General features: G+C 36.6%; 1 protein-coding gene across 3 annotated transcripts; it reads right to left on the bottom strand.

Moving 5' to 3' along the window:
* Positions 1–285: 285 nt before the first annotated feature.
* LOC122309584 (kinesin-like protein KIN-12D) lies at positions 286–16,080 on the bottom strand. 3 transcript variants are annotated; one of them, XM_043123108.1, is made up of 37 exons: positions 15,830–16,080; positions 15,028–15,718; positions 14,645–14,800; positions 14,428–14,511; positions 13,535–13,654; positions 13,326–13,439; positions 13,132–13,224; positions 12,801–12,961; positions 12,628–12,702; positions 12,440–12,527; positions 12,296–12,354; positions 12,132–12,195; positions 11,973–12,038; positions 11,704–11,889; positions 10,724–10,828; positions 10,398–10,633; positions 10,157–10,226; positions 10,000–10,065; positions 9,670–9,749; positions 9,445–9,526; positions 7,494–9,228; positions 6,939–7,390; positions 3,823–6,576; positions 3,630–3,737; positions 3,314–3,435; positions 3,140–3,227; positions 2,941–3,015; positions 2,524–2,766; positions 2,304–2,402; positions 1,964–2,038; positions 1,820–1,878; positions 1,618–1,729; positions 1,411–1,521; positions 1,122–1,292; positions 941–1,006; positions 745–864; positions 286–583 (listed from the first exon to the last, which is right to left on the bottom strand). In XM_043123108.1, the coding sequence occupies exons 2-37, from the start codon at positions 15,715–15,717 to the stop codon at positions 572–574; spliced, it is 8,997 nt and encodes a 2,998-aa protein (XP_042979042.1). In that variant the 5' UTR covers position 15,718; positions 15,830–16,080; the 3' UTR covers positions 286–571. The 3 variants fall into 3 exon arrangements, with proteins under 3 accessions (XP_042979042.1, XP_042979040.1, XP_042979041.1); XM_043123106.1 differs by having other exon boundaries at positions 286–588; positions 15,830–16,078; XM_043123107.1 differs by having other exon boundaries at positions 286–588; positions 6,939–7,394; positions 7,513–9,228; positions 15,830–16,078.
* Between the last annotated feature and the right edge of the window lie 5,706 nt (positions 16,081–21,786).

Raw genomic sequence — 21,786 nt, 5'->3', positions numbered from 1 at the left:
CATATGTTGGGTTGTGTTGTCGACCTTTTACCTTCTCGATCAGGACATTAATCTAGATCATCATAAACACATCTGTTGCATTAGAAAGCTAGCGGTACATTACATTACTACATTTGAGCCAGCTTTTTACATTAGCCCGATTTTGAGTCTTTTAAACATGATTTGAGTCTTTTAAAACATTTAATTGCACGCTTGAAGTGTAACTATGTCATTCTAACGTTGATATCCTTTAAATTATTGTAAAATATCACTCGAAAAACAATAAAAAAAAATAATTACAAATAATGAAAGTGGTAAAACCATACACTGATTTCATTGTACTATAATTACATGGGAATATTTACCAACTAAAAACAATAAATATACAATACAAAAATTATACAGGCCATCAGACCAATTAAAATAGTTAGCAAAGAGCTAACCACAGATCCCTTGGGACCCCAACAAGTTTGCTTATCGATCTAGAGCAGAAAAAAATGCAGCTTGGGATGCCCTTCCTGGAGTTCGACATTTCTCATCTGCTGACTTTATTGGTGAAGATTGTGGCATGAATTCCGTCAATCGGATTCTTTCATTGGTAATTCTGTTCTGTGGAAAGAAATTAAGATATAATGATCAGATGTTTTCACTGGTTCCTGCTCATACACCACTAGGCTAAGGATGATGAAATATTTATATATATATATATATATATGTGTGTGTGTGTGTGTGTGTGTAAACGGAATGTATATATGTTCTGCTTACCTTATACTTCAAATCTTGCAATTCTCTTTCGAGTGCAGTAAATCTATTCTTGAGCTGCTCCAGGGCTTCTTCAGCATCGGAGGGACTTACATTGGATACTGGTTTTGTTATTCCAACTGCCTGAAACTTAAGTCCAATTAGAAAAGAATTTCCAGTAAAGCATGTTGGCAAGTATTGGCAAATCACTTACACATACCTTTAAAACACTTGTACATAAACCCAATAACCTCTGTGCTAACTGAACCTTCTCCTCCTCGGTTTCCTGTTGCAAATTCAGTAGTCTGTTTAGCCTTCAACTCTATTACTGGTATAGCATACCCACATCTCTAGCTACTGGTGCGCGTGTTTGTGTTGGTTGCTGTGTTATGTTTACAAACCTTCAGTTTGATATTCAACCGATGTTCCTCATCAAAATCAACATAGGGATTTTTCCCAATAGAAGCACGGAAGCGAGCAAGCTCTTCCTTGACACGTGAAAGAATAACCTCAGTTCGCCGCAGCTTACTGCTGAGTTCTTCATTCTGAGTTTTGAGCATGTTGTTTTCATCCTGTAACATTATTGGACTCCGATGACAAAATTGATTTGGAGATAGAGAGGGATGTCCAAAACCATGTGGTTCCAAAATGGTCAATAAAAATGAAATCAAAGTAATTAGATTGACAGGCCTTGATTTTTGCATGATGATGAATGCGCTGCTGGAGGTTTTGCTGACCAGATAGCTTCTTTACTTCCCCTTCAAGCTCCATCATCTTTTGCTTACGATGTAGATTCTCTATCTACATAGATTAAAAAGAAAGGCAAAAAACCAGAAGACATTAAAATCCGTACTAAAACAATGGCCATTTTGTTTACAAAATAGAGAATATTTCTACCTTCAACATTTCATTCTCAGTTTTGAGTAACTGATCTTGGTGCCGTAGTTTTTCCAATGCGATTTGGGCAGCTACCATTTCAGCCTGCTTTCGATCAATTTCCTCCAGCCATCTGGAAGACGAGCTCACAAACTTAGGCATGGTAAAGACAACAAAATAACAAAAAACATAATTAAGTAGTTGTGAAGTGACAGTTGCCCACCCACGCCTCTCCTCGACAAATTCATTAAGTTGCTTCTTTAGCTTAACCACCTCCTGCTCCTGATTGAATGAAGGATTCAATTTGGAATAACAAAAACTGAAATTCAATTCAAGCGACTTTTAGTAATTTCAAAGTTGAGAGTACCTTCTCTTGAGATTCTAAACTATGAAGTCGAGCCTTTTCAGTTATCTTCTGCACTTGCTCATTATCCAACATTGACTGGGATTACAAAATTGGAAGGGTGAGATTAGCATATTATGAAACTTAAGAAAAAAATTTATCCAGAAGTGATCTTCTGATTGCTCTCTTTATTTCCCTGTTTTTGAACTGATACAATTGCAACATCACGGACTTAGTGACATCAAATCTACGATTGGGATTGCATAAAGAGGGCGGTGATATGATAATATTTGATGTTATATATTTTCTGGGATGCAGAATATAATGAAAGACAAAACTGATGAGAAATGATTCACAAATTTACCGCATAATTGGTCATATCCAATTTAACTCCCAGTAGGTCTCTAATTACATCATGGGTCATGCTCTCAGCAGCAGCTAATCTAGCATTCAATGCAAATATCTGCATTGTCCAGTACAGAAAGTGACTACCATGGGGACATTAAGTATGGCCACAAAAGAAGAAAGCAATCTCAAATTTCTGTAGAACTCATAGAATCTAGATTGGGACCAGCAAAGGTTACCTCTTTCTGCCGGCTTACTGCCAAAAATTCAAGCTCTTCAATATGAAGCTTTGCAGCAGTAAGCTCCTCATCCTTCTCAGATTTTATTTGATGTGCCAAGCCCAATCCAATGCATTTAAAAGGGGAACCAGAACCCCTAGACTTTGTGGTATACTTCTCTGACTTGTTTGATAAAGAATTCATGAGATGGGCGGAATGTCCTTCAGGCCTGACTTGTTCAGCCATGGCTTCCAATGCCTTGAACTGTTAATGAATTTCATAGTTTCCATCATTGTGAGGCGATTTTAAAAGAAATAATGAACTTGTCCTACGAAACCATATCTCTTTGCATCGGAAAAGACATTAGTTCTATAAATGCCACTTAACCTCTTTACAGCAGAACAATGAAATAAATAAATCTTAAGATTTCTTGCATACCTTTTGCTTATATTCACTAGCCTGTGCTTCAGCATGCAAATTTAGCTCAGAGAGATGTGCTTTTAGTTGGGTAATCTGTTAGATAATAACAAAAGCATAAGTTTCTAATGTTAAATCCCCTTCAAAACAATTGGCTATGTATGGAGGCTCAGAATGAAGTTATAAATAATTGTACTAAAGATGCAACAGAAGACGTCACCTCTGCATCCTTTTCTGCTATGTCTCTCTCAAGAATTTGCATATGCTCAAGGGCTTCTTGAAGGTTTTTCTCTTTCTCATCTAAATGCCTATAGTTAAGCAATAATTCAGCAACCATGTATAACCTAAACAATATCTACACAGTCCAAGTGAATATTTAGAATATTGATTTCACCTTTTCATGTCTGAATCAGCATTTTTAACATTATGCATCTGATCTTTTACAGAATGAAGCTCCGATTCCAGCTCTTCTCTTTGCAACCGTTGGCGTTCGGCTTCTCCTTTAAGAATGTTGACCTAGACAGCCGTAATAAGTGAGGCATAACAGAAAAAAGTAATAGCTCATCAAAAGATCATAATAGTTTACACGACTTTCTTGTCTCTTTCTTTAATTCTAGTTGGCTGTTACCCTTGTATACTCCCTGTGCGTTCTTTAATAATTAAATCTTTCATTACTTACAAAAAATGACCTTTTTTATAACTAAACTTACCTTGTTTTCCAATACATTTATTGTACATTCTAGCTCTTCAACAGATCTCTCTAATAGCTTCACCTCTGTCTCTTTGTCTTCAGCATAGACCTTTCTTGATTCAGCCATCTGATGTTAAGGTAACAAATTAATATTAGGGAACCCCCAAAAAAAAAAAAAAATTGTGATTCACAAAGTAGAGGTTAGATTGTACCTGTTGAGCTTCCATGGCAATTGCTTCGTTTTTGTCAGCAAGTGTCTTTACCCTCTCAAACTTTTCTTTCCAACTATTAACCTCAATCTGGAGAAGATCCCTCTCACTAGCAAGTTCATTCATATTGCTCCCAAGGGATTCGATTGAATTATTCATTAGCCCAAGAGCATTACTCATCTCTGTAAGCTCCATTTCCAAGCTCTCAATTATCTTTTTCTTCTCTGTCAATTCCTCCTCTAAAATACTTTTTGCTGCCAAGGCATCTTCAATACGAGCACCCAGCTCCAGATTTTCTCCAGAAAGCATTTCTAAAGACTCACGTTCATTTGAGAGATCCAACTCATGCACAGAAATTATGTCAATTTTATCCCGCAACTGATCTTCAAGCATTTGGATTTTAGCAAGCGCCAGATCAAGCTCACATGTTTTTACTGCAAGCTCATTCTCTAATGCCTCTACAGAAACCACCATTTCCTCAATCTCATCTTTTTGATCTTTGGTATTAGATGCAGATTCTTGCAACAAGCTCAGATCAAATAAAAGTCCTTTCAAAACATCTTCCTTTCTTAATAGCTCAGCCTGCAGATTCAAATTTTCTGATACTAGCTCTTTAGCATGGCACTCCAAGCAGTCAAACTCTTCCATGAACTTACATGTCCTCTCTATGTTTTCAGATATCTCTTGTGACATTTTATCCACAACTGAAGAGCCTTTTCCATCCAGTACATTAAGTAATCTGTTACCCATCATGTCAAGAGTTTCCACTGTATCAATGCATTTCATGATGTTCAAGCTTGAAATGGAGAAGCTTTCATGCATAGTATTCTTGTGGGAGCAAATTTCACATCTTAAGAAAGCATTCTGCTCCTCCAAGGATTTTACATTGTTGACATAACTTTGGCAGTCCCGTGTTCTTGAACATAACTCCTCGAGAATGACAGATTGAGAATGTTGGAGCTCATTCATTTCAGCATTTTTCATTTCCAGCTGAGTCTTTAGACTAACAATACCAGTCTCCAACGAGATTATTTCATTTTGCAGCCTCTGATTTTCCTCATGAAAGACATCTATGCGGCTCAAAGATGATTCAAACTCAGAATTTTTCCCCACTAAGTCTTGAAGCACTAGCCTGTTTTGAGCATTTAACTTCATTATCTCACCTTTCAATGACTCATTCTCATCTGCCAAACAGCTCATTCGGCTTAACTCTGCATTTTTCATGTCCAACTCATTTTGTAGTTTGCACAAAAAAGTTTCCATCGTGGAGATATTCTTCTGCAGATCTTTGTTTCCTTCATCAAGGGCAGATATTTGACTCAGAGAAACTTCTAATGCTCTTTCCTTTGTTTTGAAATCATTCAGTAGATTTTCATAGTCCGCTTCATGTGCTTGAACCTGGTTCAACAGCCTCACCTTTGTTTCATTGACGTCGACAAGTTCAACTTTCAATCTACCATTCAAAGAAGCAACATCCTTTAGCGACTGAATGCCTTGTTCAGTCACTTCCTCCATCTGTGAAATTCTTGAATTACTGACTTTCAGCTTTGACAATAGATCCTTTCTTTCCAATGTTGCCTCTTGAATTTGTTTTTCTAGAAGAGAAACCTGGGATTCCACGTCCGGTAGCAGTTTTGTTTTCAACTCTGCATCGACCTTGGAAAAAATTATTTCTTTCTTCAAATTCTCAAGGACTGAACAACACTTGATATGCTCTTTTTCTGCATCAGCTTTCTGCAGAGCCATCTCTTCTAGTTCTGAAACCAAGATAAGTGACTCAAAGTCTTTAGAGCACCAACCTTCCATGAAAAGATCGGCTTGAGATTCAAGAATCATCTCTTTATATTTCAGTATTTTCTCCTGATCCAGAAGGCATGCCAAAACGTTAGAGTTACTCAGGTCCAACTCCTTCATTAAAATTGAAAGCTGTGATCCCATATCATTAGACCTTTGCAGCATCAACTCCTCTTGGAGCTGCAGGTCTGATATTTGTTTCTCAAAAGTGGATACCTTGACTCTAAGCTCCCCAGTTTCTTCTTCTTTCCTTGAGATTTTATCAAAACTGTTCTTGATGTCGGCCAGGAGTTTCCCTTTGAGGATTCTACACATCTCAAGCTCTCTTATTGACTTAAAATTGCGTTCCCTTAAATCAGATATAGCAGAGTTTGATTCACACAGACCATGTTGAAGCAAACCATTCTCTGTATTCAGCCCTGTGACTGTTTCCAACAAAATTCCCATATGACACAGATGTAGTACTGACACAGCACTGTCCTTCACAATTATTTGAGACCAGACACCCTCAAGCCATGAATGTACCAACTTTGTGGAGTTCACCAGCAGAGACTTCATGCTGCGGAAGTCACAGCCTAAAGACATTAAGTTTTTGCCTAGTGTAGTCTGTAATTCTGTGATGGCACAATCAATCTCTGAAACCAGATCCCTTGTTTCCGTCAAATGCGAGCCAAGCTGCTTTTCAAGATCTTCAAATTGTTGATTCTTCAGATCATTGATGTTCTGCAAGCTCTGAACCTCATCAATTAATAGACTCCGGTCATTGATTAATCCGACTTCGGTTTCCTTAAGCCTTTCTATATCTAGCTTTAATTGTTCATTTGCTATCACCAGTTTATTGATCATAATATCTGCATCTTTCATAGTATTTTGGGCCTCTTCAAATTTGGCCATGATACAAGAAGCCTCTGCGGCTTTCTGGGCTGCAACCATCTTTGCACCATCAACCTCAAGTTCGAGCAACTGTAACAGGATGTCAGCAAAAAGTTTTCAGGTGATGAAAAAAGACAATAATTAACAGATTCTAAATGCATAGTCCAAAACACGTGAAGTTTAAGAGAGAAGTACAGATGGACAGAGACAAAGCACAAAACAGGGAACAATATAAATTCAGATTATCACCGTTCATTATCAATATTAACAAAGGTATATTTTCCTCGTTGGAGCTTCCCAACCCCACCCAGACATACAAAAAACAAAAGGCAAAAGAACATTACAAAGTCGGTCATCTCCATAGTAAGTTGGCCCCTAGATGAAGACTAACAGAGCACATATTAGAGGAGAGCTTTTTGAGACAATAAATGGCAAAAATCATGAAGGATTACCTCTTTAGTCTGACACCATTGAGAGCCAGCTTCTTCCACAGTTTGTTCAAACACACTTAGCCTATTACCAAAAGCTTCCGTCTTGAGTATATATTGTTTTTCAAAGTTACTCATGGCTGCTTCCATGGCCAGTACCTGAGTTGTAAGACATTTCATGCTTTCCTGACTGCATTTCTCAGATACCTGCATCTGTTTTTTCTCGTCATGCAGCTTCACCATCTCAGCTTGCACCTCCTTCAGGCTTTCAAGGGCCGATTCTATCTCCTTTTTCAGAAGTATAATGGTAACATCTTTATTAAGCATATCCCTGCCAATTCTTCTAGACTCCAGATTTTTCTCATCATAGGAAGGGCAGCACACACCCTTCCCTACTCTAGAATATCCAGATGTATCCACTGTCAGGTCTTCAACACAATTTAAGTCTCTGTCACTGACTTGATTTGTTTCAGCATCTGTCTGCAACAATTTCAAATTAGCAATTATTTATATAAACGTCCTCAAAAGACCAGAACTACCACATAGATGTGAATTAACTTCAAAGTTAAAGCTGCCTACCAGAAAGCAAGAAGCTTACCGGTCCTTCTTCACCTTCTCCATCTCCATCAAAAGACATACATACTTCTTGTGAATCTTTCCTTGAAGGACTTCCACAATGCTCCCCATACGAGCTCATGCATGACTTGAGTGTAGATACACCTGATTGTAGCTCAGCTAGTTTCTCCTTTGTCATCAAAATGTCAATCTCTTCAATAGTTTTTAGCTTTTGCTCCATACAACAAGAACGCTCCTGCTCTTCAGAGATTTTTTCTCTAAGCTTACCACAGGTTCCCTCCAAATCGTTTACTTCCTCTCTCAGAGACTGTATCTGCTTATCTGCTTCTTCAATCATCTCAGCTTGATCATTAAGAAGAGCATCCTTCCTCAAGTTCATCTCTACTGATTCACTAAGCTGGAAATCCTTGTGCTTTAATGCATCACGATAACTATTATTCATTTCAGATAATCTATTGACAATCACAAAAGCAACTGTTGCACAACCAGATACTTTTCCAATCTGATCTTCTGCCCATTTATTTCTGTCCTCCAGCTTTGCTATTGTAGATGTCTTTGTAGTCAACTCTGACATCAATTGGAGGATTTCTTTCTCCTTTTCACTGCACTCCTGCTGGTGTGCTTCAGTGATTACCATTGCTGCTCCTCTCAAAGACTTCAGCATGCACTCCACATCACTTTTTTTATTGTTTGCATCCTCTAAACAACTCCTCAGTTCTTCAATCATTAATTCCTTTTCAGAGATTATTTTAATCATCCTGCCAACTTGGTAGGATATCCAAATCCTTCTATGCGGAAAGGAACTTGATATAAGTTCAAGCTGATCAGAAGCATTGATGAGTGCATCATGCCCAACAGCAAGAATTTCTTCAATCTCACAAGTCAATAGATCCCATTCTTCAGATAAAATTAACAGTTCCCTATCTTTCTCTTCTAGCTTTTGATTCAAGCTTTTGTTATCTTCAGTTATGATGTACAGTTTTTCCTGAACCACTTTCAATTCAGTCTCCAAAAGTGTTCCAGCCTTTTTCATCTCCATTTCTTTCAAATGACTATCTTGGACTTGCTGCTGAAGTATCCCAAGTTCTTCCTGCATACAGACAATCACTTCAGCAGTTTCAGCTTCAGCCTGCCTGCAAACTTCATCCATTTCTTCTTCATTTGACACCTGATGCGCACGGTCACCTCGGTACCAATTATTCAGTCTCTTGGCCTTTTCAAGAGAGGCTTGCATCCTCTTCAAGTTTGCTTCTAAGGGGGAATTGTCACGCTCTGTACGGGTTGAAGGTGAGTGAAATTGCAACTCTTTAAAAGCAAGCTGATCCTTCAAAACCATAATTTCAGGCTCCTGTTTACTCAAAAGCTTCTGATAATGACTGTTAGTATTCCTCAGTTCCTCCATCTCATTGATTGATAGAATTTGCTGGGATTCAAGAGCTTCAATGACGGACTTCGCCTCTTCCAATTCGCATTTAGCATCTTCATATTTTTTACTTGTTAGTAAAAGTTTTTCCTTCGCCACCTGAAGATCTCTATCATAGCATATTGCCGTTTCCTCCATCTCACGACAAGTTGACCTCTCTTCTTTGATAATCATCTTTAATATATCCAGTTCCAGCTGCAAATTGACCATTTCTTCTGCATGTTTTATCAGCAGAGATTCATGCTTCCCTTCCAGGTTCTCACTTTGGACTACCTTGAGCACCTCATCTTCAACAGCTGGACCATTTATTAAATCCTGAAACAAAATTTCATACACTCAATATTTGGAAGACGCATTAGCACATACCTAATCTTCTTGTAAGTTAGCATGACCCAAAGTGCAGGCATATCTATTACAAATTAATCCTTAAGAAATAACCTTCTCATAATCTCTCTACTCTTGGATTTTCTTTTATTTTTTTCCATAAAGTTAAGCCAGCTAAGTTAAAGACAAGCTAAGAAACATAAGTACCCTTATGGTCTTATTGACGCCATCAAGCTCACAGGGTTCATATCTGATATTCTCTAACATGGTGCGTAGGCAATCTAATTCCCTGCAGAATATGAGAAGAAAAATTTGCATGGAAGATTAAAGAAGTTACTGCAAGCTTAGAGGCTCCAATCGGCAAATACAATACTAAACAGACTTGAAAATGGATGAAAAATGAACTTGGATTGGAGGATCAAATTTTCTTACCTTCTGAGTTTTGCATTATCTTCGAAGCAAGATTTTAATTGGTCCCTGCATTTCTCTAATTCTCCAAGAGTATCTTTAAACTGAAACCAATGAAGAGGAATTGTGAAATAGATTAGTATGTAGTAAAGAGAAAACATGTTACATATAGAGACAGAAAGTGCGACCTCTGGCTGGAAATCATTATTTTTAAGCACATAGTTTCCTTTATTAATGAAAACTGACTATGAAGACCAGAAAGAAAAAACAAATCAAGGACAGAATTCACTCAGAATTAACTTTATCTTTTCTAACAAGAATGAGGTAAACCACTTTGTAATGAAAGTAACCAACCTCAGGTTGCATATTAGAATTAAGATCATTATGCTGCTTAGAGCTCCCATCAATAAATTGAAGCAACTGCAAACAGTGGTCTTTTAGTTGATACAGGCTCCAAACATTCCAAATTGGAAAGGAAAAAAGAAAAAAACTGGTAGATACTATTAAACACCTGATCCCGCAGTGCAGATACTTCAGACAAGAGTATCTCTCTCTCCCCTTCTTCATAGAACTCTTGAAACCTATAAATTTCATGAGAAAAAAGTAATAGAAAAGGAAAAGTGCTAATTACAATAACTTCTTATCCAAAAAATAAAAAACTTTTTTATAAGAAACGTTTCATCCAAAAATGAAAACACAACAACAGCATCTAGAATAATGATGGTAATAATAATGATTGCAACAATAACTACCTTCTAAGTTGATCTAAAAGCCTTATATTCTCCAAAGCAAAGCGAGTTACTTCAGGATTTCTATCAACTTTAGCTTGAAGCAACTGAATCTCCTCGGAGAGTGCTCTATTCTCTTCCAGTAGATAAGCATCTGCAGGGACAGAACCTCCAAGAAGTGATTCCATTCTCAGAATTTTGTCTTCCCTAAACCTGAGCATCATTTTACTACATCTGGTATCTTCCTCTCTTTGACGAACCTGAGATGTAATTGGTAATTGCCGTTAGAGCACTTTTGGAAGTGAAACAAACTCCAAGAGGAAAAAAAAGGGTCCCAAAAGGAACAATACCAGGCGGTTCAACTGTTCTACTTCAGCCTCAAGTTGCTTAATAGAAGTTTCAGCCATCTGCTCCCTTCTCAAGGAACCAGCAAGTGTTGTCTCCAAAGATTTCAACTGATTCATTGTCAATCAGTCGCATGTTATGATCAGTAATATAAGGAAAACAAAATGCATGGTAAGGTTCAGATTGCCACATCACACTTGAAATAACAAATGCAATGAAAAATAAAAACATAAAAGAATCAAAGATTTACTTTCTATCCAGGATGCCTACACATGGGGTACATATAAAGAGCATACTATGTCCTGTACTTCATATCAAACTGTCACAGCCACCTTAAGTTTTTTATTATCCTTGTCATAGGCCAAAAACTTGTTGGTCACATATGTACAGTGTCAACACTCAACAAAGACTAGTCACTGTGGTGATTCCCGTGTCCAAATTCATATATTACACGGCCAATGAAGACTTATCACATGAACATAAAACAACTTCAATACAAGGTACTCCAATCAAATTCTCAATGTCCTCGTCTAGTTTTGCTTTGCATAGAAGCGGTCCCATACCACATGACATTACTAGAGAGGTTTTGATACCATTAGACACAATACAGAGATACACTAGCCACATCCATGTGATCCCCTATAAATAATGGTCACTATTGAGTCTCCCATGTGCCCTGGTATACCCCAATTTAATCTAGAAAGCAACCAATGTAATCATTAAGATATACCCATATAATGACTTCACAATTCAATCCAATCCAATTGGGTACCCTTATAACAATAACAATAATAATGATAGTGAAAATAGGGAATACAATTTAAAAATAAATTAAAATAAAAAAAGAGTCAAGGACAGAGGCAAACAAGGACAAACTAATAGCATTATCCAACCATCGCATATCAATCCTTCTAACTTTTATATGTACAAGTTCCACTGTTCCATATCATTTACTGAAGTTTTATATGCCAGAGGAAGTAAATACCTGTTTGGTAGATAATCTAACAACGCCCTTGGATGCGTACTCAGGCGAATCATCAATCTCCATATTCACATCGTGAATATTTTCCATGCAGGCATTTTCTTGTGCTGTTGTTGTACCTTCAATAGTTGTCAAACCAAATGACAAAGATCTAGAGACATTCTGACGTTTAAGAATAGAAAGCTCCTCCTGTACCAAAATTAATTCATGATTTCAAACATAAATCATTTGACACATGAGAACTTACAACGAAACAGAAAATTTAATATCACCTTTAGAAGTCGTATCTGGTGTTGTAGTGCAATAACGTCTCCTGTAGAATCTTCATTCACAACAGCCTATACCATGTAGAGGAAAAATAATCAGTTAAGAAATAGATGGATGTCTTTGAGAACTTCCGCCATATAGGACTGATAACAGAAGAAGTTTACATTATTCTGAATAAGTTTTGCTCGTTGGGCAAACTTAAGAGTGTTCAGTGTTTCAGATGCACAGCTGCAAGAAAAATAAAAGAAAAAAGAAAAGATTCATAACATTTGATAATCAACTGCATGACATGAAACAAAGAAATTCAGTTAAAACCATGTGAACTAACCAGATAGAAGGGCTGACATTCGCAATTATCATTGTCTTCGAGTTCCCACCAAGTGAATCCTGCGTTATGTTTTTTGCCATGTCTAGCATTATCGTCGAGGAATATAAAACTAATGAAGGAAAAGAAAAAGGAGCTGCAAATAACCTGAAGGAGAAAAGTTAGCCTTGAATCTCTGTAAGGAATATGTCTCAACTTCCCATGCGCAACATCCACTAGAACCATTATTACATGACTGCAAAATGCAAATGCATATCCGCATGGTATTTATAAGGTAGGGCTAAATCAGAACAAGAATGACAGGCATTGGAGCATTATGGTAATTGTAGTAGTACCCCAGAGTAGACAATGACTTATTAATGTTAGCAGCCTCCTTCAAACGCTCACCCTCAGCACCTGAAGTTTTCTGCCTATTATTGTTGGTAACTAGATTAGCAAGGGGAATATAAAAGAGTTCGAACATATGCCAAATTGTATGTAGTTGAACATGTCGGTTATGATGACTTACCTCTCTGAACCAGCAAGATCAACTAGGTTTAGTCTTGCAAACCGTAGGTTAGTTGCTGAATCTTTTTCCCATCTACTCTCAATTACGCATGTAAATACACTGTGCGACCGACTACTCTCTCTATTCATATTTGTGGCTGCAACTCTCCGATTTGAAGAACCCTATATGCAAGAAGCCACAAATTAACATGTTTAAGAAAGCACATTACTAAAGCAAGATTGTGGATATATGCTACTGTATGCATGCTTGCACACACAGACGCACCCACCCACCACACCAACAGCACAAAATTAGCTGCCTCAAACTCAATACTGTAGTTCAAATGAGAAACCTGAGTTAGAAGCCTTAGAATTTCGCTAACAGTCTGTACTTCAAATTCAGAGAGATTTTCAACATAGACACCCTTCTTAACATCCTCCCGGAGCTATTAAAAAATGAAAAACAAGACAAATATTAAAAATGGCATGATGAAAATTGCATAAATATACACCAAATGTCACAAACTTGGAAAAGAAAAAAGCTTACCATCAAATTAGCAGATGAGGGATCAAGGAGGTCTGTAATTTGTTCATTGTATATCTCTAAAAAAGAACACTTGCAGGTGTACTTTAGTTTTTCATCTTTTCGAATTTCCTCTTCCTATCATAGAAAATGATTGAGAAGGATATGCAAACCACAGTATACATGCTTAAACATATGCTAAAAGGTGAAGTAATGAAAAGTGCAAAATTTACCGCCTGGATCCTTGCAAATAAGAATTCAAAAATACGTGGAGTCATTCCACGATGTGGACTGGGCTTGATTTCTAAATCATCAATCTCGCCAAGCATTGTGTATGTCTTCCCACTTCCAGTCTGCATGACCAAACTTGCTCAATTCTAACAGCTTTTTTTTTTATAAGCTCAATTCTAACAGATTTTTTAACTTCAAAAGAAGAAAGTAATGCTATGCATAAGTAGTTTGAAACTAAAAGAAGTTGTATCTTGTTGGCCTAACTTGTTGTGGTTAAGCCAAAACAATCACTCTGTTATGAGAAATTTACAGAATACTGAATGCATGTCCCTACATTCAATATGTTTATCGATTGCAAAAATTGGTTAGACAAGGCAAACTTTTTCTGAATACTTTCATTAAAAGAAAAAAATGGCTAAGTAAGCTATGGCATTCAGGATTTAAGGCAGATATCCCCGCCTTTGTGTATTTTGACAAATCGTAAAACTGAAGCAGCTAGAGCAAGTGAAACTTTAGGCACTCCTGGAGTTGACTAATATACATTGGGCTTGTGTAAGTGATTTACAGGCTACTGTTAGAAATATTAGAGAGCACTACATTAAGAAGTTCAAGCAAGCAAAACAGTAGATATTCAAATCAGTTTGGGATAAAATTTTGGGGCAAGTCATTAACACTTGATTACCATGAGAACAAATCCAACACCCATGTTGGTTGATATAAGTATCGCTTGATTTTTTGACTAAACAATTAATCAAGTAAGCAAATCTCCATCTTAATTGAACAACTCTGGAAGGGATAGAATTCTAACCTAGTGGATTCATAGTGCTGCTACCAATCATATATACAAGTTAAATGTCACATGATGTTAGCGGACATCCTATATTCTGGTTAATACCTGACCATAGGCGAACATACAGCTATTGTACCCCGACAGGCAATTCTCAACCATCGGTAGACCAACCATCCTAAAAAGTGTTTCCTGCAAAGCCGAGAATAGACAATACAAAACAAATGCATTGAAAACATATATCATTTGTCATATATCATTGAAAAAATATAAAATATGAGAAAGAAAACATATATCATTGATCATTTGTCATCTCTGATCAGACCTGTTCCACTGTTTCACATGCTACATGGTCAAATGTAAATCGAGTTTCTGGTTGCCCAATCCAAGCAATGGTTTGAGCACTTTCTTGCTTCAAGCACCTGTTGTAACCGTGTGTACTCTTTTCCATGCTATTGAGAGGACGGACTCGTATAAGAACCTAAAAAACATCAAATCCCACTTAGCATAACTTCCAAACTATAAATTAAAGATTTCAAATTCAACAGACCGAATTGACAGCTCCCCTAAATTATAATCAGAAAATAACAAAACACTCACGAATTCAGTAATAAGAAATCCACTGCCTATTTTCTTAATCATTCAAAGCAATATATCCCAAATTTGGGGAACAATGAATGCTAAAATTGTGATCCAAATGAGGCTTACCTGTACACTGTGTTCCATCCAGAATGAAGGGTCTTCCTTCAGATCAAAGTGAGGCACTTCCACAGTATTAGCAGTAGTAGCTGGACTACAAGAAATTGGTAACCCTTTATACAATGCAGCAAAGTTTCCAGTGCGAGTACTGGCATGTCCATCAACCCTACTCCGAATCCCAGAACTCGGAGGCTTACTAACACTCTTGGACGGTGTGCTTTGCGTTGAATTGCTCTCAGAATAACTAGAAGCACCCCTTCCCACCCCCCGAGCTGGCCGAGGAGTCATACTAACCAAACCCCCATTTACAGTTCCAGCCCCTCCTTTCACTTGGCCCGAATAATTACTGCCATCATCACGGGAATCACCGGTAATCAAACCGGGTTCGTGCTTTTGAGTCCACGCGAATCGATTCTTGGCGGAAAACCCAGCGCCATGCTTGTCCGGAGTGCGTAGAGGCAATGTAGGATCCGAACTTTTGCCTTTGGCCTTAGTTGGAGTCCTCTCAATCTTACTCCTAAACCCCATTTCCTGTTCCTGCTTAGCCATTTGAATCGGCTCTTGGATTGTGTTTAGGGGAGGCCTCGACGAGTCGATTCCGGTTTGAATCACCAAAGAATCCTTGGGGTTTTCGGGCACATTCTCAATCTCCTCGTTCTTACCGGAATTCCGGCGCAGGAATTTGAAGTCTCTCAACATCCTAACAAGAAACGGGAATGCATGTAAAATCATGGGACAGAAATAAACTGAATGTGAATGTGAAATGAAAAGCTAGGAAGAGTAGATGTGGACTGTGTGAGGGTGTCCGTACCTGAAAGAAGAAATTGAAAACAGAATCCCAAGATGTCGAATCCGTTGATTTCCTGAAATTTTACTTTGCTAGAAATAGTGGCGATTATCCAGCTGGTTTTCGTTCCAGGGTTTTGGTAAAAACCTAGTATCAGATGTCGATTCAAGCATATATCTTCATGATCTCTCTCTCCACTCTCTCTCTCTCTCCCTCTCTCTCTCTCTCTCTCTGAAGTTTCGAAGGGTCTTTGGTGTTTTGTTTTTTTCTTTATGGGCGAGAGGAACAGAGAGGGGGAGAATTCTCAACGGACGGCTGAGATGTGATCTGGATTTGAAAATGAACGTCGGGAAACATATCGCCGCGGCATTCAGTTTTGAATTGCAAGGGCTTTTTAGTCAAAAACGAGATCTTGAGGGCATAATAATGAATCAAATTTGAAATTTCAACGGCTAACTCTGAGCGTGACTTTGGGCTGTGGACCTATAAATCTTTTGCTTTTCTTTTTTTCTTTTTTTCTTTCTTTCTTTTTATTCATTTATATCCTTATCATTGCTCAATGTAATGGTCGGAAGGGTAACGGGATCAGATGCGTCCGAGACTAGGCCGATAATGGTCTGAAGTTACCGTTAGAACAGTTAATATAAAAAGAGTGTGCAATGCAACGGTGGCAACATGCATATACTCTGCGTAACATTTTATAATTATTTTTAATTTTTAAAATTTAATGTTTTTATATAAATCTTATATTTATTTATTTTTTTAAATTACACGACTCTTATATACCCTACGACTGTAAATATTACTTCTTAATAATAAATAAATAAAAGAAGAAATAGAGAGAGAAAGAAATAAAGAGAGGGGAGAGAGATTGAGGAAAAAAAGAAAAAACTTATTCATTGATGAACATGCCAATCCAAATTTGGGTTGGTAATGTAGTGAAAATGAAAATGCATTTATAGGTAAAATACTTAACTAAAATCTTTTAAAAATAATTCTTATTCCATTATATAAAATAAATTTAAAAGTTCACAACTTTCACATGGAAAATTATAATTTTAAAGTGTTCATATAAAGTGTATACTTTTTCTCATTTTAACCCCTCAAATTTAAATAAAGTCTACAAAAAAGTCTTTAAAATATAATATAATAAAGAAGCCCTAGACATGATTGATAGTGACAAATTCGAATAAGAAGGTTGAAGATAGGTTAGATGAGTAAGAATTTATACAAGATAATGTTATATGAGTAATGATTTATACAAGATATATTAGATGAGATCTTAAGCAAGTTTTTTTAAAAAATGAAATCTTTTTAAATAAATAAGTGATGGATCCAACTCTCACATCATCTAATCTAAAAACTTTAGAAGATATCCATTCCTTAGAGAGAAATGTGTTAGTTATAAAAGAATTTTATAAAAGTAAACTTGCACACTAGTGTGACTTGACATAATATATTATATTATAAAACTACTTTTTATTATAAAGTAAATTTAATATATCATATAAAATTATGTCAATTTATAAATTTATTTTTATAAGATCTATTTGTGATTAGCATTTCTCTTCCCTAAAACATTATATTATAAGTTATTGAAATCAATTTTGATATTGTTGAGACAAGATTAACACTTTAACAGTTTTGCTATTTTCCCATAATTGAAGATAAGTTATAGTTTACAAAACATAACCGCTTTGGAGCATTATCATATGTTATTTTGGTAGCCTCCCATAAGAAACTACCACGTCACTAATGTAGTAAAACATTGTATAAGGACCACCCATAAGATTTTCAAAAACTATTGTTGCAACTGCCTGGAGATTTTAACCGGCGTCCAAGTGGAAACGAACGTAGCGTTCCATTGGTGTTATTGCCGCTTTGTAGAACTACTTTTCTAAGGAGAAAATATCAGAAGTTAACCTGCCCAAGCTTTGCCAACAAGAACTTAGAAGAGTCAAGTCATTTATTGTTATTAGTTATAAAACTTTACGTTTTATTGTTTATAAAATATTATAAACCTTAAAGAATCTTGCAATAAACCTGTTAGTTTCTAGTTATAAAGTTTTTTGTTCTTCTTTTTCTAAACAAAAAGTCAATAACCACAAGAATATAAGTTTGATATCCACACCAACCAGAAAACCAAAAATTTCACAAAATATCCAGATTACAAATATAAACCAAGATAGAACAAGAACAAAACACAAATAAAAAAGAATATGTTTAACAGTTATCAAGAAATAAGAACTATAAAAGAAATAAAAGAAAGAATACACCGATATACGTGGTTCGACCCTAATGGTCTACGTCCACGACAAGATTGGCCTCAGAGATTTTATTGATGATCAATATTTCACAGAAAAGTCTTAGTACACCTTAGAGTTTAAAAGCCCTCTCTTAAACAATCAGAAATCGCACATATTTCTTCTCTCTCTCAAAATACTCTAGAAACCATAATATCATCCCTCTTTGTCTCTCTCTCGGTCTGCCTCTCAAAACAGCCGCTATGTACAAATGAATGAATTAATTAGGGTTTACAATGTATGCCTATGAATATATATGTTACAACAGATGCCAACACGTGTAGCAATCTAGCAGCTCAGCATATGATCCTTCAGATGAAGGCATGGGCTTCCCACATATTAACAGCTTCAAGGGTCCAAATTGTGTCACTTGTTCATCATCCATTTAAACACATAAGAGAACATATTAGTAAATTAAAAGGCAACAGATAAATGTATTCACATACTTACCACACTATTGTACTTCCATCCAATATTGATGAAGAAACTGTAGCTCCTATGACTGTCTTGGTTCAAAAGCTTCAAAATGCTCTTTTCTCTTTGGAGCGTTTCCCTGTCGTGCTGAGTCATTCATCAAGGTCATCTAGTGGAAGTGCACTTCTTTCCTCTAGACTGAGTGCATTGTCTCAACCTTTCAAGTTGCGTCTATGTAAAGCCTAGGGTGAGAAATCTCTCTGTGACAATTCATCTAATGTTGTACTAATCATCCATTAGCAAGTTTACCAGCTGTTGAAGAACTCCTTTGGCCCGAGTCTAGAGAGGTAAGCCTGGTCAAAAATCCTCAGCATCTGCAAGGAAATTTGAGTCTAGAACTATACTTATGGGAGCTGGTGCTTCTTTTCCATTTACTTCTACTCTTGCATTCGCCACTAGTCGGCATTCTACTAGATCCACAACATTTATTGGAAATTCCAAACACATTCATTTTTTTTTTAAATATATCAATTGTGAAGGTTGAAGTTGATTTCCTTTTACTATTTCTTGGTGGAGAAATATTTCAAAATCTAATGAAATCTGGACTGTGGCCTTGCATGAATTGCTTAAAGAAGCATCTGGTCTGTAACTCGATGAAAGAAGGCTTTACTTTGGCCTTTTCTTTACTTTTTTTCTTTTTCCTTTTTACTTTTTTGTTTTCTTTTTCTCTGCCACGTACAGCTAGTCGCATCATGTTTGCGCATGCTAGTTGTACGTAGCAGTTTTGTAATATTTTTTCCCAAAAATCCTTAAAACATATTTCGGAACTCAGCATTTCATGGTTTTCACCCAGCCACACGTTCCCACCCCATCCGGCCCATCCAAATGCTACTACCAGCCAGCCCGCCACTACTACCAAATTGCCACCAGACCAACACAGCCAGCACCAGTCCGACGCAGGCAACGCATCTGTCCAACTCATTGATCTGGCAAGAAATATGACTTTGATTTTCTTTTAAAGAGGGAGAATCACTACCCATACAATCTCAGGAATTGAAAAAAAAAAAGGTGAAATATGCCTAGAATAGCATTTGATTTTCTTAGAATTTTCCTTTTGGACTTGTTTTTTATAAGTAAAATAAAATTATAATTTTCCCCTTGGACTCTTACTATCTGATGACTATCTGATGCCAAGAACTTATAAGATATAAATATGCCAAGAACTTATAAGATATAAATATGCCAAGAACTTAAAAGATATAAATAAGCAGTTGGAAGATCCTCCATAGAAATATTCTAATGTTCTTGTCATACCGTGGACAGATGGATGCAAATAAGTCATTCTTCTATTTATACCATGGATAGAGAATTTGCGATGGGTATTTAATGAGAGAGAGAGAGAGAGAAGCTCTTCGGTATGATTTGGAGAGATAGACTAGAAAGAGAGAGAGTTGAGTTTATGTGGGATACGTTTTCGAAGAGAGAGAGAGAGAGAGAGAGAGAGAGAGAGAGAGAGAGAGAGAGAGAGAGAGAGAGAGAGAGAGAGAGAGAGAGAGAGGAGCTTCGGTGCGATGGTTTCCCATTCCTTCAGTAATGGTGGGCTATGTGACCTTATTCTATTGGAGGCTATTCTCAACCCTAGATCAAATGTATTGACTAGAAGGCTTTCTCTTTACCAAATTAAAGATAAAGTCAAGAGCCATCTTGTGTCTTGTGAACATGAAGAATATGTGATATCTATGATTACACCCGGATAACTATACGTTGTGTATTTTTCAATGTTTTAAATTTCATGTAGGTACAGCTAGTATTTATCGTGCTAGGATAGTAACTGATATATGAAATGTATGTGTTTTGGACTGGGTCAAATTCTGGTCGTATTGGTGCGTTTTCGTCAATACCAGTTAGTTTTCAGTATACTGGCCGAAATTAGTGGATTTTTGTAATTAATGTTCTGTGATTCTCACATCTAAAGATTATTTTCTTGACTTTTTTTAATCCTATTTTTTCGAAGACTAAAAATTAAATCCATACTTCTATTTTCGTGATGAAAATGATTGATTATTTTTTCAAATAATTGGATTGAGAACTTAGAAATATTATTAAGTTTTATAAATATATGTTTTAACTTTTTAAGACTTACATTAATATTATTTTGAAATATAATTTATACATATGTAATTAATTTATTATATATAAACTATCTTGAAACGGTATTAGTATCGTAATATTTCATTCTAATACCTTAACCGAAATAACCACAAAATCAATATTCAAAATTTTGGTATTTTTCCAGAGTTGGATAATAATCCGATATCCTATATATATTCTTGTTTGGCAGGATAGGGACGGATCTAGAGTGTGTCCAAGCAGCATACTTTGGGGATAAACGCCTCTTCGAGATACCCAAAGGCCAAATTTAGAGTATGAACCATTCATTTTCTTTCTTCACCTTAAAATCAATATTTTCACGTGAAAAAATCTAATTACAAGTATAATTGTATACTAATTTACGCATTAATTTAATGTGATTGATCAAAAAGTAAATTTTATTAAAAAGGGTATTAATTTAAATTTTAAGTATAAAAGAATCGGTATTGATACACAGACTAGTACGCGACTTTACTTGTATATAACAAAACTCTTTTCATATATATCGGATTATCTACATTAATTGAGTTCCTTACCCAAACCTTTCACGTTACGAGAAATTACATGAGAGAGAGTGGGGCCGTAAGTGCCAAGAACATCCTCCTAAAATGTTTTTTTAAGTGCAATAACCTGATCATGTACCATAAATAGATGAGATAGAAATGGATAAAGAAGAGTGACGCGGAGAAGAGACAGATCTAAGAACATCATACCAGGATCCTGTCTTTTTTTCTTCCTTTTTTATTTCTTGAAATGATGGTGATTCAGAGGCTGGAGATGTGCATGGAACTTATAAGAATGGCCATTGAGTTCGTGATGGTTGTAGCCGAAGCAGTTGGCATAGTCATCGGCCACCAGAACGGTACCGGCCTCCCCCCACGCCCATCGCCAACATCCTACCCGGTTTATGGAAATCTCATTCCTTTTTTGGGCCTCCTTCCTTAGCTTTGTTATCTCTTGCATCTTCACCTCTTTTTCAGGCACCCTTTTGTATAGTTTTAGCTCTGCTCCCTGCTGTTGCTGCTGCTTCTTCTGTTGAATAAACCCCCCAAGTGTGAAATGGGTTTGGGTTTGCAGCCACCCACCCCATGCTCACCAACCGTCCACCAACCC

This window comes from Carya illinoinensis, chromosome 5 (genome assembly GCF_018687715.1).
Source record: "Carya illinoinensis cultivar Pawnee chromosome 5, C.illinoinensisPawnee_v1, whole genome shotgun sequence".
Classification (NCBI taxonomy): Eukaryota; Viridiplantae; Streptophyta; class Magnoliopsida; order Fagales; family Juglandaceae; genus Carya; species Carya illinoinensis.
This window is presented reverse-complemented; position numbering and strand designations above follow the sequence as displayed.